This window comes from Plectrocnemia conspersa, unplaced genomic scaffold (assembly GCF_051122295.1).
Source record: "Plectrocnemia conspersa isolate PC_06_02 unplaced genomic scaffold, ASM5112229v1 ptg000009l, whole genome shotgun sequence".
In the NCBI taxonomy this organism is placed as follows: domain Eukaryota; kingdom Metazoa; phylum Arthropoda; class Insecta; order Trichoptera; family Polycentropodidae; genus Plectrocnemia; species Plectrocnemia conspersa.
The window spans coordinates 4,344,769-4,364,265 of record NW_028277173.1 but is presented as its reverse complement, the minus strand read 5'-3'; the positions used below and the strand labels follow the sequence as shown (position 1 = coordinate 4,364,265).

General features: G+C 29.2%; 1 protein-coding gene across 1 annotated transcript in view; it reads right to left on the bottom strand.

The window, feature by feature from the left end:
• Positions 1 to 2,263: 2,263 nt before the first annotated feature.
• The window catches only part of LOC148231623 (uncharacterized), a 156,674-nt gene continuing 139,440 nt past the window's right edge, over positions 2,264 to 19,497 (bottom strand). Inside the window, exons 8-9 of the mRNA XM_088193665.1 lie at positions 4,224 to 4,420; positions 2,264 to 2,438 (exon numbers count right to left, since the gene is read on the bottom strand). Coding sequence (XP_088049791.1) covers positions 2,264 to 2,438; positions 4,224 to 4,420 — 372 coding nt within the window. The remainder of the gene's footprint in view (positions 2,439 to 4,223; positions 4,421 to 19,497) is intronic.

The following is a 19,497-nucleotide window of genomic DNA, read 5'->3' as shown; positions in this document are numbered from 1 at the left end:
AAATATTTGAAGTGAAAAATCACAATAATCTGAATACAGCTGAAACGTGACACGAACCAAAATAACAATGTAGTAACAATCTAGTACGACAGTTGAATACATCGGCTATTTAAAACTACTACATAGTATATGTATTTATATACATATATGCAGTTCATTTTTGTAATATGTAGACTTCACGTGACGCTAGGTACCGATCGTTCCTATTGCAACGACGCTGACACGATTTTATTGCTTTTGACGTGGATTTTTGACTTCTGAGAAATGATAATTGTTTATGCGCCCTCCTATTGATCAAAATTCAGCTTAAAAATACTTTGATCAGCCCTCTTATATTGGAAGTCCATAGTGATATCGGTAAGGATAATTATCATATTTTTAAAACATAGTGTGATATTGATATGCAGACAAACTGTTTCTTTGTTTCCAACATTGTTTTTCATTGTTTCCAACTCCTACTATCATTTAAAGTAAGGTTTGGACTTGCTAAAAGCCTATAAAAGTAAATGCTTTATTAAGTTCTAGCTTGTAAAGAATATGTACAGCTTCTTTTTCATCACTAACATGAATATATTATATTTGAATTTTTGTTTAGTGTATGTCTTAAATTATATATTTCTAAAAATTGTAATTCTTAACATGTAGTAGTATGTTGATTGCTATTTTGTTGTTATGTATTAATAAAACAATAGTCCACAGTATTTTAAAATTATTTATTTATTGAGATATAATCATACATAATGTAATCATTCTGAAAATGATGAATAATGTACATAATGGAAAGTGATATTTACAAAAAAGTCATTTGACGCCATTGAAATAGAAGTACAAATGCTTTCTTGGTTTATCGAGCAACTAATATAATATGTATACAAACTTGGAGGGAATCTAAAGGCAAAGTTATAGGTAGAAATATAAATATCATGGTCCCGAACGTGCAATAACAAAACAGTCGATAAGTTCGAGTTCCAAGCTTTGTAATTAAACATAAAAACACTATTGAACATCTATAAAAAAACTTTTTACAATACGGCAAACGTATCAGACATTAGCAAATAAATGATTTTTATTTTATATACCACAAACGTTGAAATAATTGACGTAATCTAAATGATAGATAAATGGCTTGTAAGAATTGGTCATTATAATATGGTATTAGGAGATAAAATATATCACAAGTAAGGATTAGGACTATTCTAAATGCTATTTACACATAAATATATTCGATATTGATCTAACATTAGTTTTACTAGTGTATGTTAATTAAATTTAAAAACTTTATTTGTTGGAGTTGAAATAAAATTGACTATATAGCATTTCAGATATTATGATTCGGAAGTTTCTCTTAATATATAAAGTATAATTGACGGTTGACGTTGTTCCATTTAATATTTAATTCAATTTTAACTATGATGACGCTTAATATATAATAAAATAGATACTTTGGTAGCAATTAGTGCAAATTTATCAATCGAATGTAATTCAACTTTTGGATTATATGATTAGTCTTACTTATACTAGTGTTATTATTAGCTATATTTCAATATAGAGAAATTCAGTTCAATACAAATCTAAATAGAAGATTTTATACAATATTTATATATTATATTAGACATACGAGTATCATTTAGAATAAGAAATATAAGCAACTCTTCGATTATTTATTTTTTCGTTTAGTTTGGTCCAACTTTTTGAAACCTACTCCTTAAACACAAGCTAAGTTTTTAGATTACATTATATTACACTTTCTCTCAGTTTTTTTACACTTGTATTAAATTGATATATACATTATTTAATGATTATAAATTCGTTAACAGATATGTTAAGTAACGTAAAAATTACAATCATTCATTAATATATTATATTTAAAAAGATAATTTATATACATATGCATGTTGAGATCACAGTATAAAATCTACACCACACAATTTTATTTTTTTAAACAATTATTCTGATATTTTTTTGAGTAAATAATAAATTTTATAAATATATATACACACATGTTGTATTAATATAATTATTACGTATTGATAAGCAGCGTTATTATTTGACGTAAATTAAAAACTATTTAAGGGGAACAGATGTGAATTAGTAATATTATAATATGTGTTATATTTTGATATTTTATGCTAAAATGTATATTATTTTATTTATCAACTGTGCATTTTAAAAGTATTTTTTAAGTTCAAACACTAAAATTTGAGCAAGTCAATAGCGCAGAAAATATATAACTATAGTATTTTGATTATTAAACTATATCGTATTATAGATATTCGTCAATTTGTTCAAAATCTTCGTCGGGTGGCGACGGACCTGACACTGACAAGATTGGCAGGCCAAAGTGGTGAGTCGCATTCGTCGGCGAGGAGTCTTCATCTCGATGAAGCTTCTCTGTAGAGTCTTCCTCCATTGTTGTCAATGGGATATTATCAGCAGATCTGTAATACAACAATTCATTATAAGTAAAAACAAACCCTGTCGAAGGCCTTCTCGAAAAAGGAAAGTCATTCTAAAAACAGAGCATGACAATGCCATAGAGTTTTTCAATTGCGTGTTTCAATGAGTAGAGTTATATTGTTCAGTGGTAACAAACGGTTATAATTTTTGTTGACTATAATGTTTTATTTTATTGATATGCAATTCCCTTCTTTATTATCTTATGATTACTCAATTGTGTTTAAAGTCGTTGCTTTTTAAAGATAAAATATACACATTTATGTTAGGTTTAAAATAATAGCACAAATTAATTTTAACTTAAATTAAGTTGAATATAAGAAATGTGTATAAAAATGTTGATTTTTAAGAAGAAACATACAAAAAATGATTTAAAATGACTGCTTAGGTTAAATGAATATTTTTTTTATTTTTTGTGTATGAATTAGTCTCTTTTTAAATAGCTGATATACACTTATGTCTGCACTACACTCTCTGGAAGTAGGCCAAGGTTGGCCAAGGATGAAGAATATAGTGGTTAATTCGGTCGAGTTCGGTTTTACCCGCTCTAAAATCTCTCGGAAGTTGTCTGAGGTTACCGAGAACGGGAGGTAAAGTGGGGGTAATTCAGTCGACTTGGCCAGTTTTGAGCGCTTCCGAACATTGTCGGCAAACGGCCGAAGTCGGAGCTGCTCTTTCGAGCGCAAGCGGTGAGATACTTCCCCTTTCGCTCTCTTGCGTGTTAAGTGACGACAGTGAGAGAAATAATGATATGGTTTTTTGCAAACTGAGATAGAACGAGTAACTCATTTCATTCACGTCGAGCGCTGCATTGTAGTCACGTGGTCAAGTTATAATACCACATGCTTATCGGGGACTTCAACAGACTTTCACTGACATCTTTAAATATTTTAGGGCACCAAAAGGGAATAATTATATTTTGATAGTATATTCTTCTAACAGATATCGTTATTATATTTTTTTCATATAAAATTAAATAATTAAAAAATAATTAGTGGTACTTGATTTTGTTAAAAAAAATCGTTTCGAATATCCTTATGTATTTTCCTAGATCGGTTTATATAAATGTCACACCATAACGAATTATTATTTAGAATCGATGGCGACAAATTCTAGGATAGTCACAGATGTGGTGTTCGTATTCTGAAGTATCATATTTATGCTTTATCGCATTTTGCAAAAGCCGACAAAGATTTTGCGTAAATTGAATATTTACGATCGAAAAGTTTTCACTGATATTGTATTGGTGAGTGCCCACACAAACTTATAATTATCAGTAGTGTAATTATAATAATATGACAATTTAAAAATTGCGATTATTTGGCACATTTTTCGATCGTGCGCAAATTTGCCAGTTGTACATGACAGCAGCCGCCGTGCGTACGTCATTCACGCCCGCCGTCCGGACGGCATATGAAATTTGTAGCAGTGTGGCCGCTACACAGAAGTCGGCGACCTCGGCCGACTTCAGTTGAACTTCAGTTCGGACAACTTCTAGAGAGTGTAGTGCAAGCATTAGATAAATAAGGTCTCTGTCTAAAGACAAAGCTTAACAACGCCATCGAGTTTTTTAATCGAGCGTTTCAAAGGGTGCAAATTTTTTGATTTTTATTAAAAAATAATCTTATATGAGTTTTAGAAAGTATGTGGCAATTTATATTTTGGGGGTTCTCATGCTGCGTACGTATAAATGGTGAAGTGTTGTGCTAATAGTTAAAGATGTAATATCGTTTTTTTTTTGCTTTTAGGTGTGAAGAAAAATAAAAGACCTAGCTTTCTTGCATAGCTTTGACTGAGAACCATAACGCCTCAGAAAATCACCAGCGTCGAAACCAGCAAATCCTGCTGAGTCGTTGGATACGAAGACTGCAGAATTCACTCTAGGCCTGTTTCGATGGGGATTGGTCAGCGGCGAATGTTCTTCACAATCCAAACTTGCCATTTGATGTGTAGACCAATGGAAGTGCTGGAATGATAATATTTACAATTAAAATAACACGGAAAAAAAACACAAATAAAAAATATTTTATAAGTTGTTTACCATTGAAATATTAACGACGATGTTATTAAATCAAAAGCTCATGTTTATAAGCATATTATGCCGGAACATAATTAGTTGAGCATCGAAACATAATTAATTAAATATTATGAAAGTGAAGGAAAGTTTGGCGGATAACATCAATCAATTAATCGTAGTGTCAGATCAAACGTTTATTATATACACACACTTACGTATAACCATGGTAATATACAAATATTATAATAAATATGTTTTATAAATTTAAATATAAATATAAATTTTTAGATATTTTGATTGTATTTAATAAATTATTATTTTTTAGAATAAAAAAAATCATATTATTTTTAACATACTTAAAGTAAACCAAACAATTTAAATTATGTGCTTTAAATAATATTAGCATTCATTTATTTATATTTTTTTATTGTAAAGTGTAGTTTTGCCACAAAAAAATGATTATGATCTGTTCCTTATTATTATATATTTTTAGTAAAATTAAACCTTATAAACGGTCTTTACGTTATCTTACATTTTTTTCTAAATATTCTGGGAACGTAAGTGCTATAGAGGCTCATATGTGAATTCAACTGTGCAAATTTGCAATCGTGCTCCATTTTCCGTACATATAATAATACACAGAAAATCGACAAAAAGTCTGAACAATCTATACATACCAACAAAGAAGTAAATCACGTTTCTCGAATATTTCGGATTACATTGATCCACAAAATCTTGAATTCTCTTTAGAAATAAATGTACTGTGAATAAACACGCACTCGCTTTGCTACGCCACGTGAGAGACATAAATCGAACCTACGACTAAAATATGAAATATATAACAATTGATTTTCGCAGATAAAATCGTAGAAATAACATCCGCAGTCAATACTGATAGTTTGTTGCATATTCACAACGCCAAAATGTTTTAAACACAAATATGTACAAGAACACACACGTGTGAATATAAATTCACGTAATTAATTTAGAAGCTGTGGTTTTAGGTGCTGAAGGTCCCAAATGGCACTTTTGTGAGTTTAGTGCTTTTATGAATATTTAACATACTTTACCTTCGGCTTACATACTATAGTGAATGATACATGAACATACATACATAACATATTTTCATAGATACGTCTAGGATAAAAATATGAATATTAACATCTGCAATTTAGGATATAATTACCATAATAGCCATGTGCTAGACCAACGCTGATTTTGAATCACAATCAATGTAGTGATCTTTAAACGTCATATGCTTCACTGAAAACATATTATTAAAGTCGCAGAAAGTGTGTCTAGTTTAAATACGCCACTCGTAGACAATGTTTCTAAATAATATGCAAATAAATATAATAATGCACAAACCACTGTGCATTTGTATTGTATTACCCTAAAGATGTACGTAAATAAGATATTTAGTGGTCCAGAAACACGGTTTTCGTTCGCGTCGTTTCACGGCCACTGCGCTTCTCGAAGATCCTAACTCTTAAACCCAGGTCAACGTTGTCTACTGACTGAAATCTTCTGATAAAGTATGCTATGAACTTCTTCTTTGAAAGTCACTCAGAGGCCAGTATGTGAACTATGGTATAGTCATAGTATTTCACCTGTTCTAGAGTACCACAGGGTTCCAATTTGGGTTATCTGCTCATTATTGAGCGGTGTCGATAATCCGCTGTGCATTTTTAATACTAATGTGTATAAAAATATACATTATTGATTACGTTTAATCAACTATTTTTTGTTCTTAGGGCATGGATATGTTTTACAGGTAGTAATCATATAAGGGAATACATTAAAGCCTAGTAGTTTATTGTTTCTTTCTACGCTGTGAGTTCTTTTAGGAATATTGGATATTTTTATACATGGTAGATATCTTCTAGATACTTATTATAACTACAACACTGCTTAGAAACACCTTCAATTAAATTTGTACGTATATCTAGATACCATAAAAATCTAGTGCCTAAATCTCGATTCTTCTAACATCAAGTACTTTTTAAGCGTTTGTTCAGTAAGTGGATTCTGGAAGCCCCTTCTATGTCTGGGTCTAGAAAGCGTTAGGTGATTCGCTTTTGGGGTGCCGGAAGGTGGTCTTTGGTGCTATGTAAGCGTGTTTTGAATTGAATCCAAGTGCGAATGGTGTCTTCGGATGGTTAGTCTTACTTGCGAAGGTGTTGGTTGGTGGTATTCGACGCCGCTGTCGGCGCGACGCTAGCTGCAGTCCGCTCCTGCGCGGTGCAGCAGCGCAAACTGGCAACCGCATTCTCGAGCTTCTCGACGAGGGTACTGGAAGCAGCGCTCGAGAAGACCGCAGCCATCCTGGCGCCATAGAACAACATGTCAGCACACCTGGCACCCAGCACCGCTAAAAACTACTACGTGTCGCGACCCATTTCAACTATACAACTCTTCCAAGAGTCATCTGCACCATAACACCAGGCATTATCACAACCACCGACATAATTTTCTAAGACCTTAATATATCTGTAATAAGTTGTACAGAATTCTTTGTATTTAACACCGACAAGACTACTCAATCAATTATAGAAAGTTTTTAGTAGCGATTCACTCGGATTTGTCATATATACGCGTTAAAAGCGCAATAAACAAAAATAATATTAATCTTCACGATGTCCTGCAATGATTCTTATAAAAAATAAGGCAAAAATTAACAAAACTAAATACATTTAATAATGTACATAATTGTATTAAAAGTGGGCGCATATATAGCACACATAATTCACTTGCACTCGACTTCGGGTATACGAGAATTCATCTAAACTCGCATCAAGTGAAGCTATGTGAAGCAACAAAAAAAGCAGCCGCTTCCCACTTCACGTCAACCCTTCAACCAGAACTCGACCTGATCTTCGTAGACGATTGGGTCATACAGATCCTGACAAGGCTACGAAATCATCATATATTTATAGTAATTAGCTCAAACCATACGTTATACAATTTTAATATGTATTTTATTTTTAATTAATTTGCTTATATTTATTATTATATTTACATATATATTTAGTTGTTTTTTAAATTGCACTTTAATTTAATTTAATTTTTATTTATTAAAATATATGTTTACATTTTTTTTCACATAAAAGAGAAAATTTGGTTTAGAGACTTCACATTATATATGCCGAATCAAGAAAGCTGCGAACACAAGTATCATAAAGACCGCGAATAACTAACGAATCGTCAAATAAATATGTTCCTCATAACAAAGCCGAACATCTTAGAAAATTAATTGCAGAAGTCGTATACGCGTAGAGAGAACCTCCACCTGCTCTGTGATTCTGAGATTCCTAGATCTTTAGCCAAAATGTTTTCATGGAGATCATAGGAAGAATATGATAGCCAACGGAATCGAAAAAATGATACAGTATAAACAGCACTTTCCGAAATCAAAGGGCAGACGATTGAAGTCCATTTCTATAGAGAATCTAAACTGCTCTGTAGAGAGAAGAAGTGCTTTAATATAATTTTAAATCATCTGCATAAAGAAGAAAACTTGAATTTGTAGTTGCCATATTTTTTTCGACAACCTTGTCGAATGCCTATTCAAAATCAGTATATACGTCGTCTACTTGAATTCCCACATTAAAAGAAAAATTGATTAAAGACGTATCTATAAATATTTATTTTGAAAATAATAAGCAGTACTATAGGTAATAAGAGCCTCAAAACATTAGCACTGAATATAATATTTTCACAAAAAGCTTATATATAAATGATTTTAAAAGATACAACAAAGAAAAAATACTGTCGTTATTTTACGATTATTACAATACTGACCTTATCATTGATGTAAATGTCAATAATTTTATCTATTGCTACATCACGATTTATGGGCAGCAACTCTTGAAAAATATAATACTAACATCGAAAGCTAATAGCTCTATATGCAAAAGCGAATTTTTAAACAACCTTACGATAAAGCAGCGATATATTAAAACCAAATAAACTAGATGGATTATTAATATATTTAAAAGTATAATATAATGGCTTTGTTATATTGAACAATACTTAACTTTAAACAAAATAAAGTGAACACGTGTAATATAAACTTAGTTCTAAGCAAACGGGTTGTGTAAATCCGGCTTTACACAGAGACACGGCGCTTCGAGTCAATAAACCGGCCTTAATCTTCACAACACCTGTGTGAAAATAAATTTAGAACCCTGTTTAGGATTGCCAGGATTGCTTAGTGAAATTTATTAGTTTTTTGCTTAAGAGATAGTCTATAAATTCTATTTATTCCTTAAAACGTACGAGAAATGATTACTTGTTTAAAGCCATAAGATAAGCAGTTAATTTACTAAGAGCAAACATTTTTTTAAACTTTATAAATAATAGGACGACTTCAAAGCGTTTTTAATAAATATGGTAAATCGAAAACGGGAATATTTCAATTATAAATGGCGGTCACATAGACAGAATATAACGATGAGTTGTTAGAACTTTGCTTCCAAATACCAAGTGTTAGTCGGAGATGGATCTAAGAAACTTGCCCAGTTTGAACTCAAGCAGTTCCACATACCCCAAAAATTAGGAACTATTGAAGTATATAAAAAATACATCGTGGTCTATCTACTTAAAATAAATGATTAAACAGTACTTTTTTCAGAAGAACGTATATTTAAAAAAAATATTATAATTTAAATAAAGAGAATTTGTTATATTTATTTACTTAAAAATATGTTTGTATTTTGATAAAGTTCCAAAATTAATATTTTTTTTCTGCTCAAGGTATTTTTTAATCATTACAAAAGGTGAGAATATAAAAAGTTGAAAAAACCTTATCCCTCAGACAATATAAAACTAAAATTTTTTTTTATTTTTTTTAGTTTTATATTGTCTGAGGGATAATGTTTTTTCAACTTATTATATAAACAAAATTAAAAAAAAATCATTTCAGACAATATAAAACTAAAAAAAAATCAAAGATTCGAACTCATGTCTTTTAAGTGTTAGCTATTGACTTTGATCCTGATAAGTTGACTTAATCAGTGAGATAATAGCAATTTAAATAAAGCTATTCAAGTACAATTGAAATTTAGAATCCGTTACCTAAACAATTAAAGGACAAAATTCATGTATCATTTTGAATAGTGTACAAATGAAGTAGGAAGTATTAACAGCGTAAGTTCCGTGACAAGCTCCCATAGAGCAAGTTGAGCACAAGAATGCTTAAAACGTTTTATAAGTCAAAACTTTAAGGTTTGAGAACCCAATGGGATGATGTCTTAGTAGCCAGTGAGACTCATAGTGGAATGTAGTTTTATTACATTATATTTACAATTGTTGTGACAGACGATAAACGGCGAAATGTTTCATCCGAGCGGTGGTGAAGAAGCTGGCGCAGGGATGATGTCCATGGAAGGTCCCGCGAGCTAGTGTTCAGCGAAAGTTGATCCCTCTTTGCTACGATGGTGCTCGATATGGAGGAGTTTCTCTCAGGATGTGAGCGCAGGCAGGCGTCAGCTGGTCTTTTCGAGTGGCTGCTGATGACTACCTTCTCGTTATTGGAGTCCAGGCTTAAGTATCCAGGGCTGCAAAGCTTGCTGATGAATCGCAATTATGCAGCGATTCAGCCAATTGCTGCAGTCGCTTCTTAGAACGGCGAAATGTGTATACGCCTTTAGAAAGCAGCGTTTGCTTGATGGGCATTGCCTAAGGTTGTATTGAATTGGAACGGGAATGTTGTGAATCCGGTGATTTATTATATCCGTGATTGTTTCGCAACAAAGAAATATTCTTTTAATGACGGAGAATATTTACTGTAAGAACAAAACTCGTGTTATTTATGGTTTTTTTTTGGTCGTAACGAGGGCTTAAGTGATCTAAATTATTTACTCTATTGTCTTGTTTCTTTGTTGATAGATGATCATTTTGGTCATAGTGAATTAATGCAAATTTTAAGACAAAGATCCTTTCATACCGTGTGTGGTCGCCACAATACTACAATAATTTTACTCTTATTTAATAAAAAAAATATAATTTTTAAAATTACACATTTGGCAATGTCTATTTAAAACAAAGATAGCGAAAATGTATATTATATTGAATTTTGAATAATCTGCTATAATAACTTTGACACCTGATTCAAACAAATTGTAAGCAAACAACATTTTTATAAATTATACCAAATTTGCTATAAATGCCAACATAACTTACACAACCTAACATATATGGCGTTAAAGATGTGTCCAACGAATTTTAAATAAACAGGTGACCTAATTTTGTCAAAGAAACAGAACTTTTTGTTGGTAAAATTATTTTAAATGTTTTTAGTAGATGACTATCTATCTTTATAGTTATCTTGTTATATTATTTCGTAGCGTAGGTAAAAGTTTTTGTGAGAGTACATCCATATGTGGGTCTTGTTAATACGGTTGCAACGCGACTGAGCCCCGTGAGTGGCTCGTGGCATTAGAATGGCTAAAAGTTTAATTTGAAGACAGTAAATAACTTCAAAAACAATACATTTTTAAGAAAATAGTACAACTGCCGTAAAGGTATAAATTTAATTAAATTTTGAACAATGTTCTAATGTGACTCTTTGCAGCATTGTGCTAAAATAACTTTGACAACCTCACAATTATGTTGTTAAAGTAGGCAAACAGGTAGCATTATTTTAGCAAATAAAGAAAGCATTGTTTTAAAATAAATATTGTCGCATTTAAAGAGTGTAATCAAAATAAAAAAATAATTTAAAAAAAAACAATGTTTTTAAAAAAAAGATAGCATAACTGCTATAGTCTTACATTGCTTAACTGCCGTAAAGGTAGTGAATTAAATTGACTTTTGAACAATGTGCTAGCTTAACTTCGTTAACCTAACCTAACTGTTTTAAAATCGAGTCGAACAAATTTTAAATAAACAGGTACCAGGTACAATAAGCTATTGTAATTTAATTTCTAATTAAAATTTATCTTAATAATTAATTAAAATCTACATCTTAAGCCTTATTAAAACATTAAATACAAACTTATTATGTAACATACTGTAGTATATTTTATTAATATGCTAAAATCGAAATACTAAAAGTATTTTGTGAAAGCTAAAAAAACTAAAATTTAAAAATAAGTGGAACTTTTTCATTAAAATATGTTTCACTTAATAAAAATATTTGTCTTGTACTTTTGCTCGATAAATTATAAAAAATATGTTTATAGTACTAATTTTCTCAGATGTGCATAAACTATAATTATGATAATATTACTTTAAAACGTTACAATTATTATACAATATATCATAGGGTTAACAGTTAAACTTATAATAATTTAGCAAAACTTTAATATAACTGTCGGGTACGCATATTTGTAATACTTTTCAGCTAAAAAGCCGTAAACTTTTTGGTTTACGAGCTCATCAAATTAAAATCCTGAAATTCAGCACAAAGATCGAAAATCAGGCAGAAAGTTTTGCGCAAAACGAGATTCGACTTTCGGGACGTGCGAATAGATAAGTAATGATCGTAAAATTCTCTGAATGCGTCACGTAAACGTTATAAGTAAACTCTGGAATAATTAAATTGTATTGTTGTGCTTGTTATATATTATTTAAGCACAAAAGGATATATTGGGAATGTAAATAATATACGCTTGTGTAAGAACAGATGTGTTTAAATTATTACAAGCAAATTCCTTTCAAATGAAACTTGAATTTAGGATGAAAACTTTAACACCCATTGTGTGATTTATTTCAATAGATTTTTTTTAATGTGAAATGAGACAATGCGCTCGTTAAGTCGTCTCTAATTAAATTTTTCTCTAGGGTCCTCTTGCGTCAGCAACAGCTTTTTCAGTCTCCAATTTTATCTTTTGCAATCCCAATTAGCGACGAGGATCCCCTTAGATTGTTATTAGAGGTAAGACATAGTATTTATAAGCGAACCATAGCTTGAGGGACTTATAGTCAAGGCTTGCTTTACAAAATGTTCCTGTTTTAAACAAGACTAATAAAGTTAATATATAAATAATATTATATTACATAGCTGCTAAAATAATTATGTAAATTAGCGATTATGCTTAAATTTCATTAAACATAAAAAATTAACAGATATTCTAAGACATTAACATTAAATTCATTACAAATTAGCAAATATAAAATGATATGGAATTAGAGCGAATTAAAAATACAACTTCAAGATATTATAAATGTTATTTATTATTGCTGGTGTTAAGATACTCTTTTTCTTACAATAAAAAAGACTGAAACTTTAAACTTTATAATATATACCTCGTCTTTTATCGGAATTTCGATCTAAGGGTCGCATGAGATACATTTGATATGAAGCTTTCGCGTGAATCATTAATCACCGACGGATGTGGGTCGCTTAGGTAATTTGAGAAGCTCCGATCGAATTTTTCTTCATTTTTATAAATTATTACACTCTCAGTGGAGTCTCTTTAAAAAATGAGATTCGAACAATGGGTCATAAATTTATATAAACGAGCTTTTAAAAAGAATTACTTATAATAATTTCAAGACACTTTGCTTGTTTTATTTTTTTGTCAAGTAAAATGCCAAAAAAATACATTTTCGTTTACACTGAGTATTTTGTGGATAAGCATTAATTTTTTCCAATTAGGTTTTGATTGATTGTGCTGTACACGTTTGGACGGACATAAATAAATAATATATGTTGTTGAAGTTAAAAAAAATATAATGTAAAATATTGGGGAAAAAACAGGCGTGTCGAACTTGATTCAATATGTTTTAATTAATTTAAATTATAAAAAAGCGCATTAAGAATATAATTAGGAAAATTAAAATCAAATTATATTTAAAATAAATATTTTTGAGTTAACTGCCATTTAAAGTAATAAAAAAATATTATATTATAAAACAGGATTATGTAGCGACCACACACAGATGACCATGTTTGAAAGGGTTATTGTCTCAAACCCTAAACTCGCGTTAATGATTGTGACCAAAAACAATTGAGAGAAACATCACAATAGCCTAGAGAATTTTGAGGACCACACAGACCTCTTAACGATCCCATAAACAACACAAGTTTACAGTAAATATTCTCAGTCAAAATCAATTTAAAATACATTTCTTATTTAAAGAATCATGATACAAAAACTTTTTTGCAAACTGAGTTTAACATAAGTTAATATCAACGTTAACATTTTTTTAATAAATTTATAGTCATAGATAAACTGATTTTATTATCATGATAACAAAAATATCTACTATTATAACTTAACCATAACTTTTTTTTCTAAAAAAGTATTTATACGCAATAAAATGGGTATAAAAAAGCCTTATTATTAAATTTAAAATATTTATTTAAAATTTAATAAAAACTATATAAAATTATATTTGAAGTTGAAGATTTTTTAAAACATGGCTAAATTAGTGGCTTACTATCGTACATATATTGATTTTCTAAAGCACAGCAATTAAAATACGCTTAAAATTTGAAAATTTCTTAATTCTGACTTATTTTCGCGTAAGCCGTTAGCGTTCCATGATAATATTATTAGTCGATTAAAGCGCAGATTTTATTTTCCTGCACAGTTTAGATACACAGGGTACTTGGCTTTCTTCCCGTGAGGACAGTCTAAAATTAAATGATTTTTTTTTGCTCTCAAATAACTACAGCGTGTCCTAATAATATTTATTGTGTAATTTTGTTTCAAATAAACATTAAAGTACATAGATATATAATTTTTTTTAAAACATATCTGGATAAATGGCTTATATATACTGTCTGGTGTTCTAAAACACAACAATAATATTTTCATACAGATTTTATAAAAAAATTTAGCAAAAAATAGCAAATAAAGATTAAATTATTGATTATATAATTAAATGACATTTTTATTAATTTTTCAATGAACATTTTGAGTCAGTGCACAAAATCAGAGTAGCGTGGAATTTATATGATCGCTAATAACAGGGCTGAATTAGAAGAAATTAAATATTTTTTAAAATTAATAAAACCACATTATTTCAGAAAACAATAAATTAAGAAACAGGCAATGCTAATATAATAAATACAATTTAAGTGTTGTGAAGTCAGTAAATGTTTTTTTAAACTGATTCTTACTTTTACTAGCCTTCTGCCTTTCACTAAAACGGTGACAAAATCTCTCGATGCGGCAATTAAAATAGCCGACATAAATATATACAATTTTTTAGAAGGCCTTTGACAAGGTTTGGCATGGATTTTTATTAAAAAAATTATCGGAACTCGAAACTCGATCTTATTTATATAAATATATAACATAAAAAGGCTAATAATATTGACAAACTTACATTGAAAACATAAAAATTCACGTCCTGTGTTCTTACACATACCGATACTACCCATCAGGGTCACTGACCAATCATAGGATAATTTAATCGATTGATTTTAACTAATCTATTAGTTTTAAATATATTTTTTATAATATTTCGGATGAATTTTTAGCTACATTAACATCTTAAAACAGAGCTATATATAAAATAATATTTTTTTATTCACAATGTTCATAAAAATGTTTTACTTAGGGACGTCATTTGGGGGAACAGGGGGAAGCATTTACCCCTATTTAAATTCGTCCAGAAAAATGAATAGAATTTAATGATAAATTAAAAGTAAAATAAGAAAAAAACAACCACAGACTGGCCAACTTTTGTCCTCTCGTAGAAAAATCTAAAATGAAGCCCCTGGTTTTTCTCCAGTTACAAAATATACAGCATCATGTATAAAATTTATTTTTCATTACAGGTACGTTTGATCTATAGAAAGTTATAATGGCAAAAGTTAAGGTGCAAAATGAGTTCAATCAAAATTTGATTAAGACTCCGATGAACATAATGTTTAAATATATTTAGAATATTATTTAATTATTGTAAATTAATAACCGAGCGACATTAAATTCTATAAAGAATATAAGCAATGCAATTAATTTTAGTACTTTGACTCGAAAGCTTTCGATGTAATTCTAAAAATACATTGATTTCATTTCATAACTTATGACCTATTTCATTCCAAACCAGTTCCGAAAACTCATACTTTCAAATTATATATTTACCCAATTATAGAGAAATTTGCTTTAAGCTGTTTTATTCATCCTATTGAATTAGTGAGTGAGCATTAAAAACTCAAAAGCCTAAAAATTATTAGGAGCGATTATTTTTGCTATCTAGAATATTTGCTTTTGCTTTATATAGTAGCATTGTAAGTGCAACTGGCAATACAACCTAAAAATCAATCTTTGAAAACTAATTATTCAAATCTATAGTTTCATCCTAATCATATATTTATAGCAGCAGTTGTCTGCAATATATCTGTTTTGCAGATTTTTAGACCTTTGCACTTTACTTTTTATCTCTATTTTTTTTGTTTTCCTTTCATATTATTCAAAATACATTTCTCGAGCTTTAGATAAGCTCGACGTAGGTTTTAACTCACCTGGTCAGGTGAATCAATCGGTCGTATTGCCTTTGGGGCAATCAATACGCGTTTGGGTCCGGCACGACCTTATCCCTATGTTACTCGTAAAAACCTCGATAAAATTGATCTTTTCCACTTTTCATTAGTCGAAATGCGTTCTATGTATATTTTACGTACGAACTACAGTACTGGTATTGAAAATTTGTGTGTTTGTAGGACACTAGCACACATAAAACAATCTCAAGCAATTTATTGATATATAATGATAAAAAATAAATTCAATATAAAAATAAGTGTCTTTAACAAATTACTTTTAAAAATATTTTGACGTTACAAAGCAGGTATTAACTAAATTATTTTTCAAGATGAAACCAGTACAACCTGCAAACAGAAATTGTGATAATACCAGACTAACACAATTCCGAAAATCTGATATATATATTTTATATTTGTCAAGTTTTTAAGCAATAAATGACAATTATTATTTTTAAAGTACTCAAGACACCATAGATTACTTATTAAAAGCAATACTATATATAAATATATTTTTTACTCCGTACAAAAAAAATATAGACCTGGCTTCTAAATTTATATTTTGTTCTGTAATAAACATGCGATCTGATTTGCTGCTATATAATTCTGATTGAGGTGTTGAGAATTTAATTATATTATGAGTTTCTCAAATATGCCACCTCAATATGATTGCATATCAATACTATCCTCTACTGTAAATACTTTTTTTTATAACCATTTATTGCGATTCTTTAAGTTTTTATCTAGTTTTTATATTTAATGCTGTTCCAATACCAGCTTTAATCATCCGTTACAATCTGTTTATTATGTTATAAACAAAGGTTGTATTAATCAACGCATATGATTTGTCAATTAAAAACTGTTTTAATTCTGACTTTTTTATGCGTAAACCGTTAGCGTTTCATGATAATATTTTTGGTCAATTGAAGTTTTGTTTTAATTAAATAAAAACCATTTAAATTTACGAAAAAATATAAGCAAAAATCAAACTATATTTAATGCTAAATTTAAAATTTAGTTTAAATAAAATTTTATTTTAAATTTCTGTTGTTTTGGACGTAAAAATATTTCGAGTCTCCAAAACAGTTATTCCGTAGTCAATTTTTAATAAAATCATATTTTTATTATTTTAATTTATAAAGCAGGTGTTTTTCTACACAGTTTAAGTACGCAGTATACTTTTCTGCGTATTTAAAGCAAACAAAAGAGCTCTGAAATAATTACAGCGTGTCCTAATAACAAACAGTCATATTTCTCACGTAATTATGTTTCAATAGTAACTCTTTGAAATTAAGTTGGAATAGCGCAATCTAAAAAGTCTAGACTGATAATACATAGGCATCAGACACATTTAAAATTCTGCATATAAATACTAACATCGACTGTAGTTAGCAAAGTCCATATTTATCAATGCTTATAATTCGTTGAATAAAAACTGGCTTAATTCTGACATTTTTTCGCGTTAACCGTTAGCGTTCCATGATAATATTTTTAATCGCTCAAAGTGCAAGTCCAAATTAAAAAAAAACATGGTAATTTAAAGAAAAAATACGCATTAATTAAGGTAATTTTAGATCTTATTTTTATTTTGATTTGTTGTTGTTTCAAATGCGTTATAGTTTAGATTCTATTAAACGAATTTTTGCATACTTTAAGTTTTATTCCCGTGAAGATAATTTAATGTTGAAAGATTTTCTTATCGCTCTGCAATTAACTGCAGCGTGTCCTAATAATAGTCAGTGGTGGCAACATAGAATCATTTTTGGGATTATTTTTCAATAGTAGTCGGAATAGTGTAGTCTGTAAGGTCTAGACTGGTAATCCAGAGGCCATAGGTTTCAGCCACGACAGCAGACTTTAATTTTTGTACGTAAAGAAAAAAAGTGCAACTAAAAAAATGATTATAAATTATAGTACACAATCATTTTTAATTAATTATATAAATATCACTGATTTATTATGTATTTTACTTATATAGGGTAAAAAATTAAGCAGAAAGAAAGAAAGAAAGAAAGTTTTATATATCTAAAATTATTTATATTGCTTCATTTTAAATTTAGATCAAGTTATATTATCCATGTGCCAAAAATGTGTGTTAAAAAAAATTAATAAATAATGTCTGTCTTTATAATTATTATGAAATAAATTTATTTTATTTTAATTAGCTAAACTTGAAAATTTGTTATTCTGAACGAATAGGAAATATGTTCCTTTAATAAATATTATATTATAAATATAAAATATGTTATTTATTAAAATAAATTCAGCATTAAAATATAATTCTGGTTTTTATAATAATAGAAAAAAAATATATTATAATCTGATTTTGTAAGAAACCATTTTACATGGCTATCTGAATTACCTAATTTTACGTAAAAATATTTTTAATGGATATAAAAGATGAACATAATGAACAGAAGCTCGTTCGTATTTCGAACCGAAATAGCATCATTATAATCATACAATATTTTTTACGTAATACAATTTACGAAAAATTCGGCAAAACAATTCTATAATGTGTTTCTTTCAAATTTCTTTATTTAGTAAATAATATTTTTTCAGCGTAAATACAAAACGCATTATAAAAGTTAAAAGAGATAATACTGCGTCATATATTCTTGTGTTTTTATCAAGCTAATTATAATACAATCTAAAAATCAGAGGTATTGATATTATACACAATATGAGTATAAAAATATATTTAAAATTAAGTTCTTTGCCCCTACATACATAGAATATCCTTGCTTCAATTTTATATTACGCTCACACACATAAAATAAATTCAACCATTTATTTTTTGCACAATTTGCAACACACCATAAAGCTGATTCATACCCACATATGCATTCGTACACTGCACGAGTGTAATATGGAGATCGATCTTTCGGAAGTATAAACTCGATCCAATTCTTTTAAGTATAACATTTCAGTCTCCAGGTGCACGATAGTATATCACGTGCCCGTAATATAAAGCTTGGCATTGTAAAGAGATTACATGCTAGAGAACATTGTCCCAATACACCCCTGGTTCTCGTAAAGCGAAAGACCGTGAGCAAGGCAGGATAAGAAGATAGGTCCTTTGAGCTCAAATGTAATTGTTTCATTTGAATCCGATTGTACACTTACTTTCTGTATGTCTATATTATAATAATATAACATATGGATATATATTTTGACTGTTTATACAGTGAATCTGTATTACTATTGAAAATATATTTTCACTGCCATTTTAGTGCAATTATATATATAAAAAGTCTGGGAATCACTGACACTTACATTTTTAAATAATAATGATTTTTCGTGGCCTTGGATTTTCATACTACTTTCTATATGAATATTAAAAGTCATTGATCTACGTTAAAAACACATATTCTTGAGGCTTTAAATGAAAAACGTTTTACAACAATATAAAAACAAAATTGAAACCCAAAGATTGCATCATTAGCAATATTATTTATCATCTCTAGTGTTGATAAAAATTCAAAGCCTTAAATGGGAAACTAATTTATAATTTGCACATGAAAAGACTAGTATCAGATTGATACTACACCTAGAGAAAAATTATTTGTTTTTGGTACAACCTTAATAG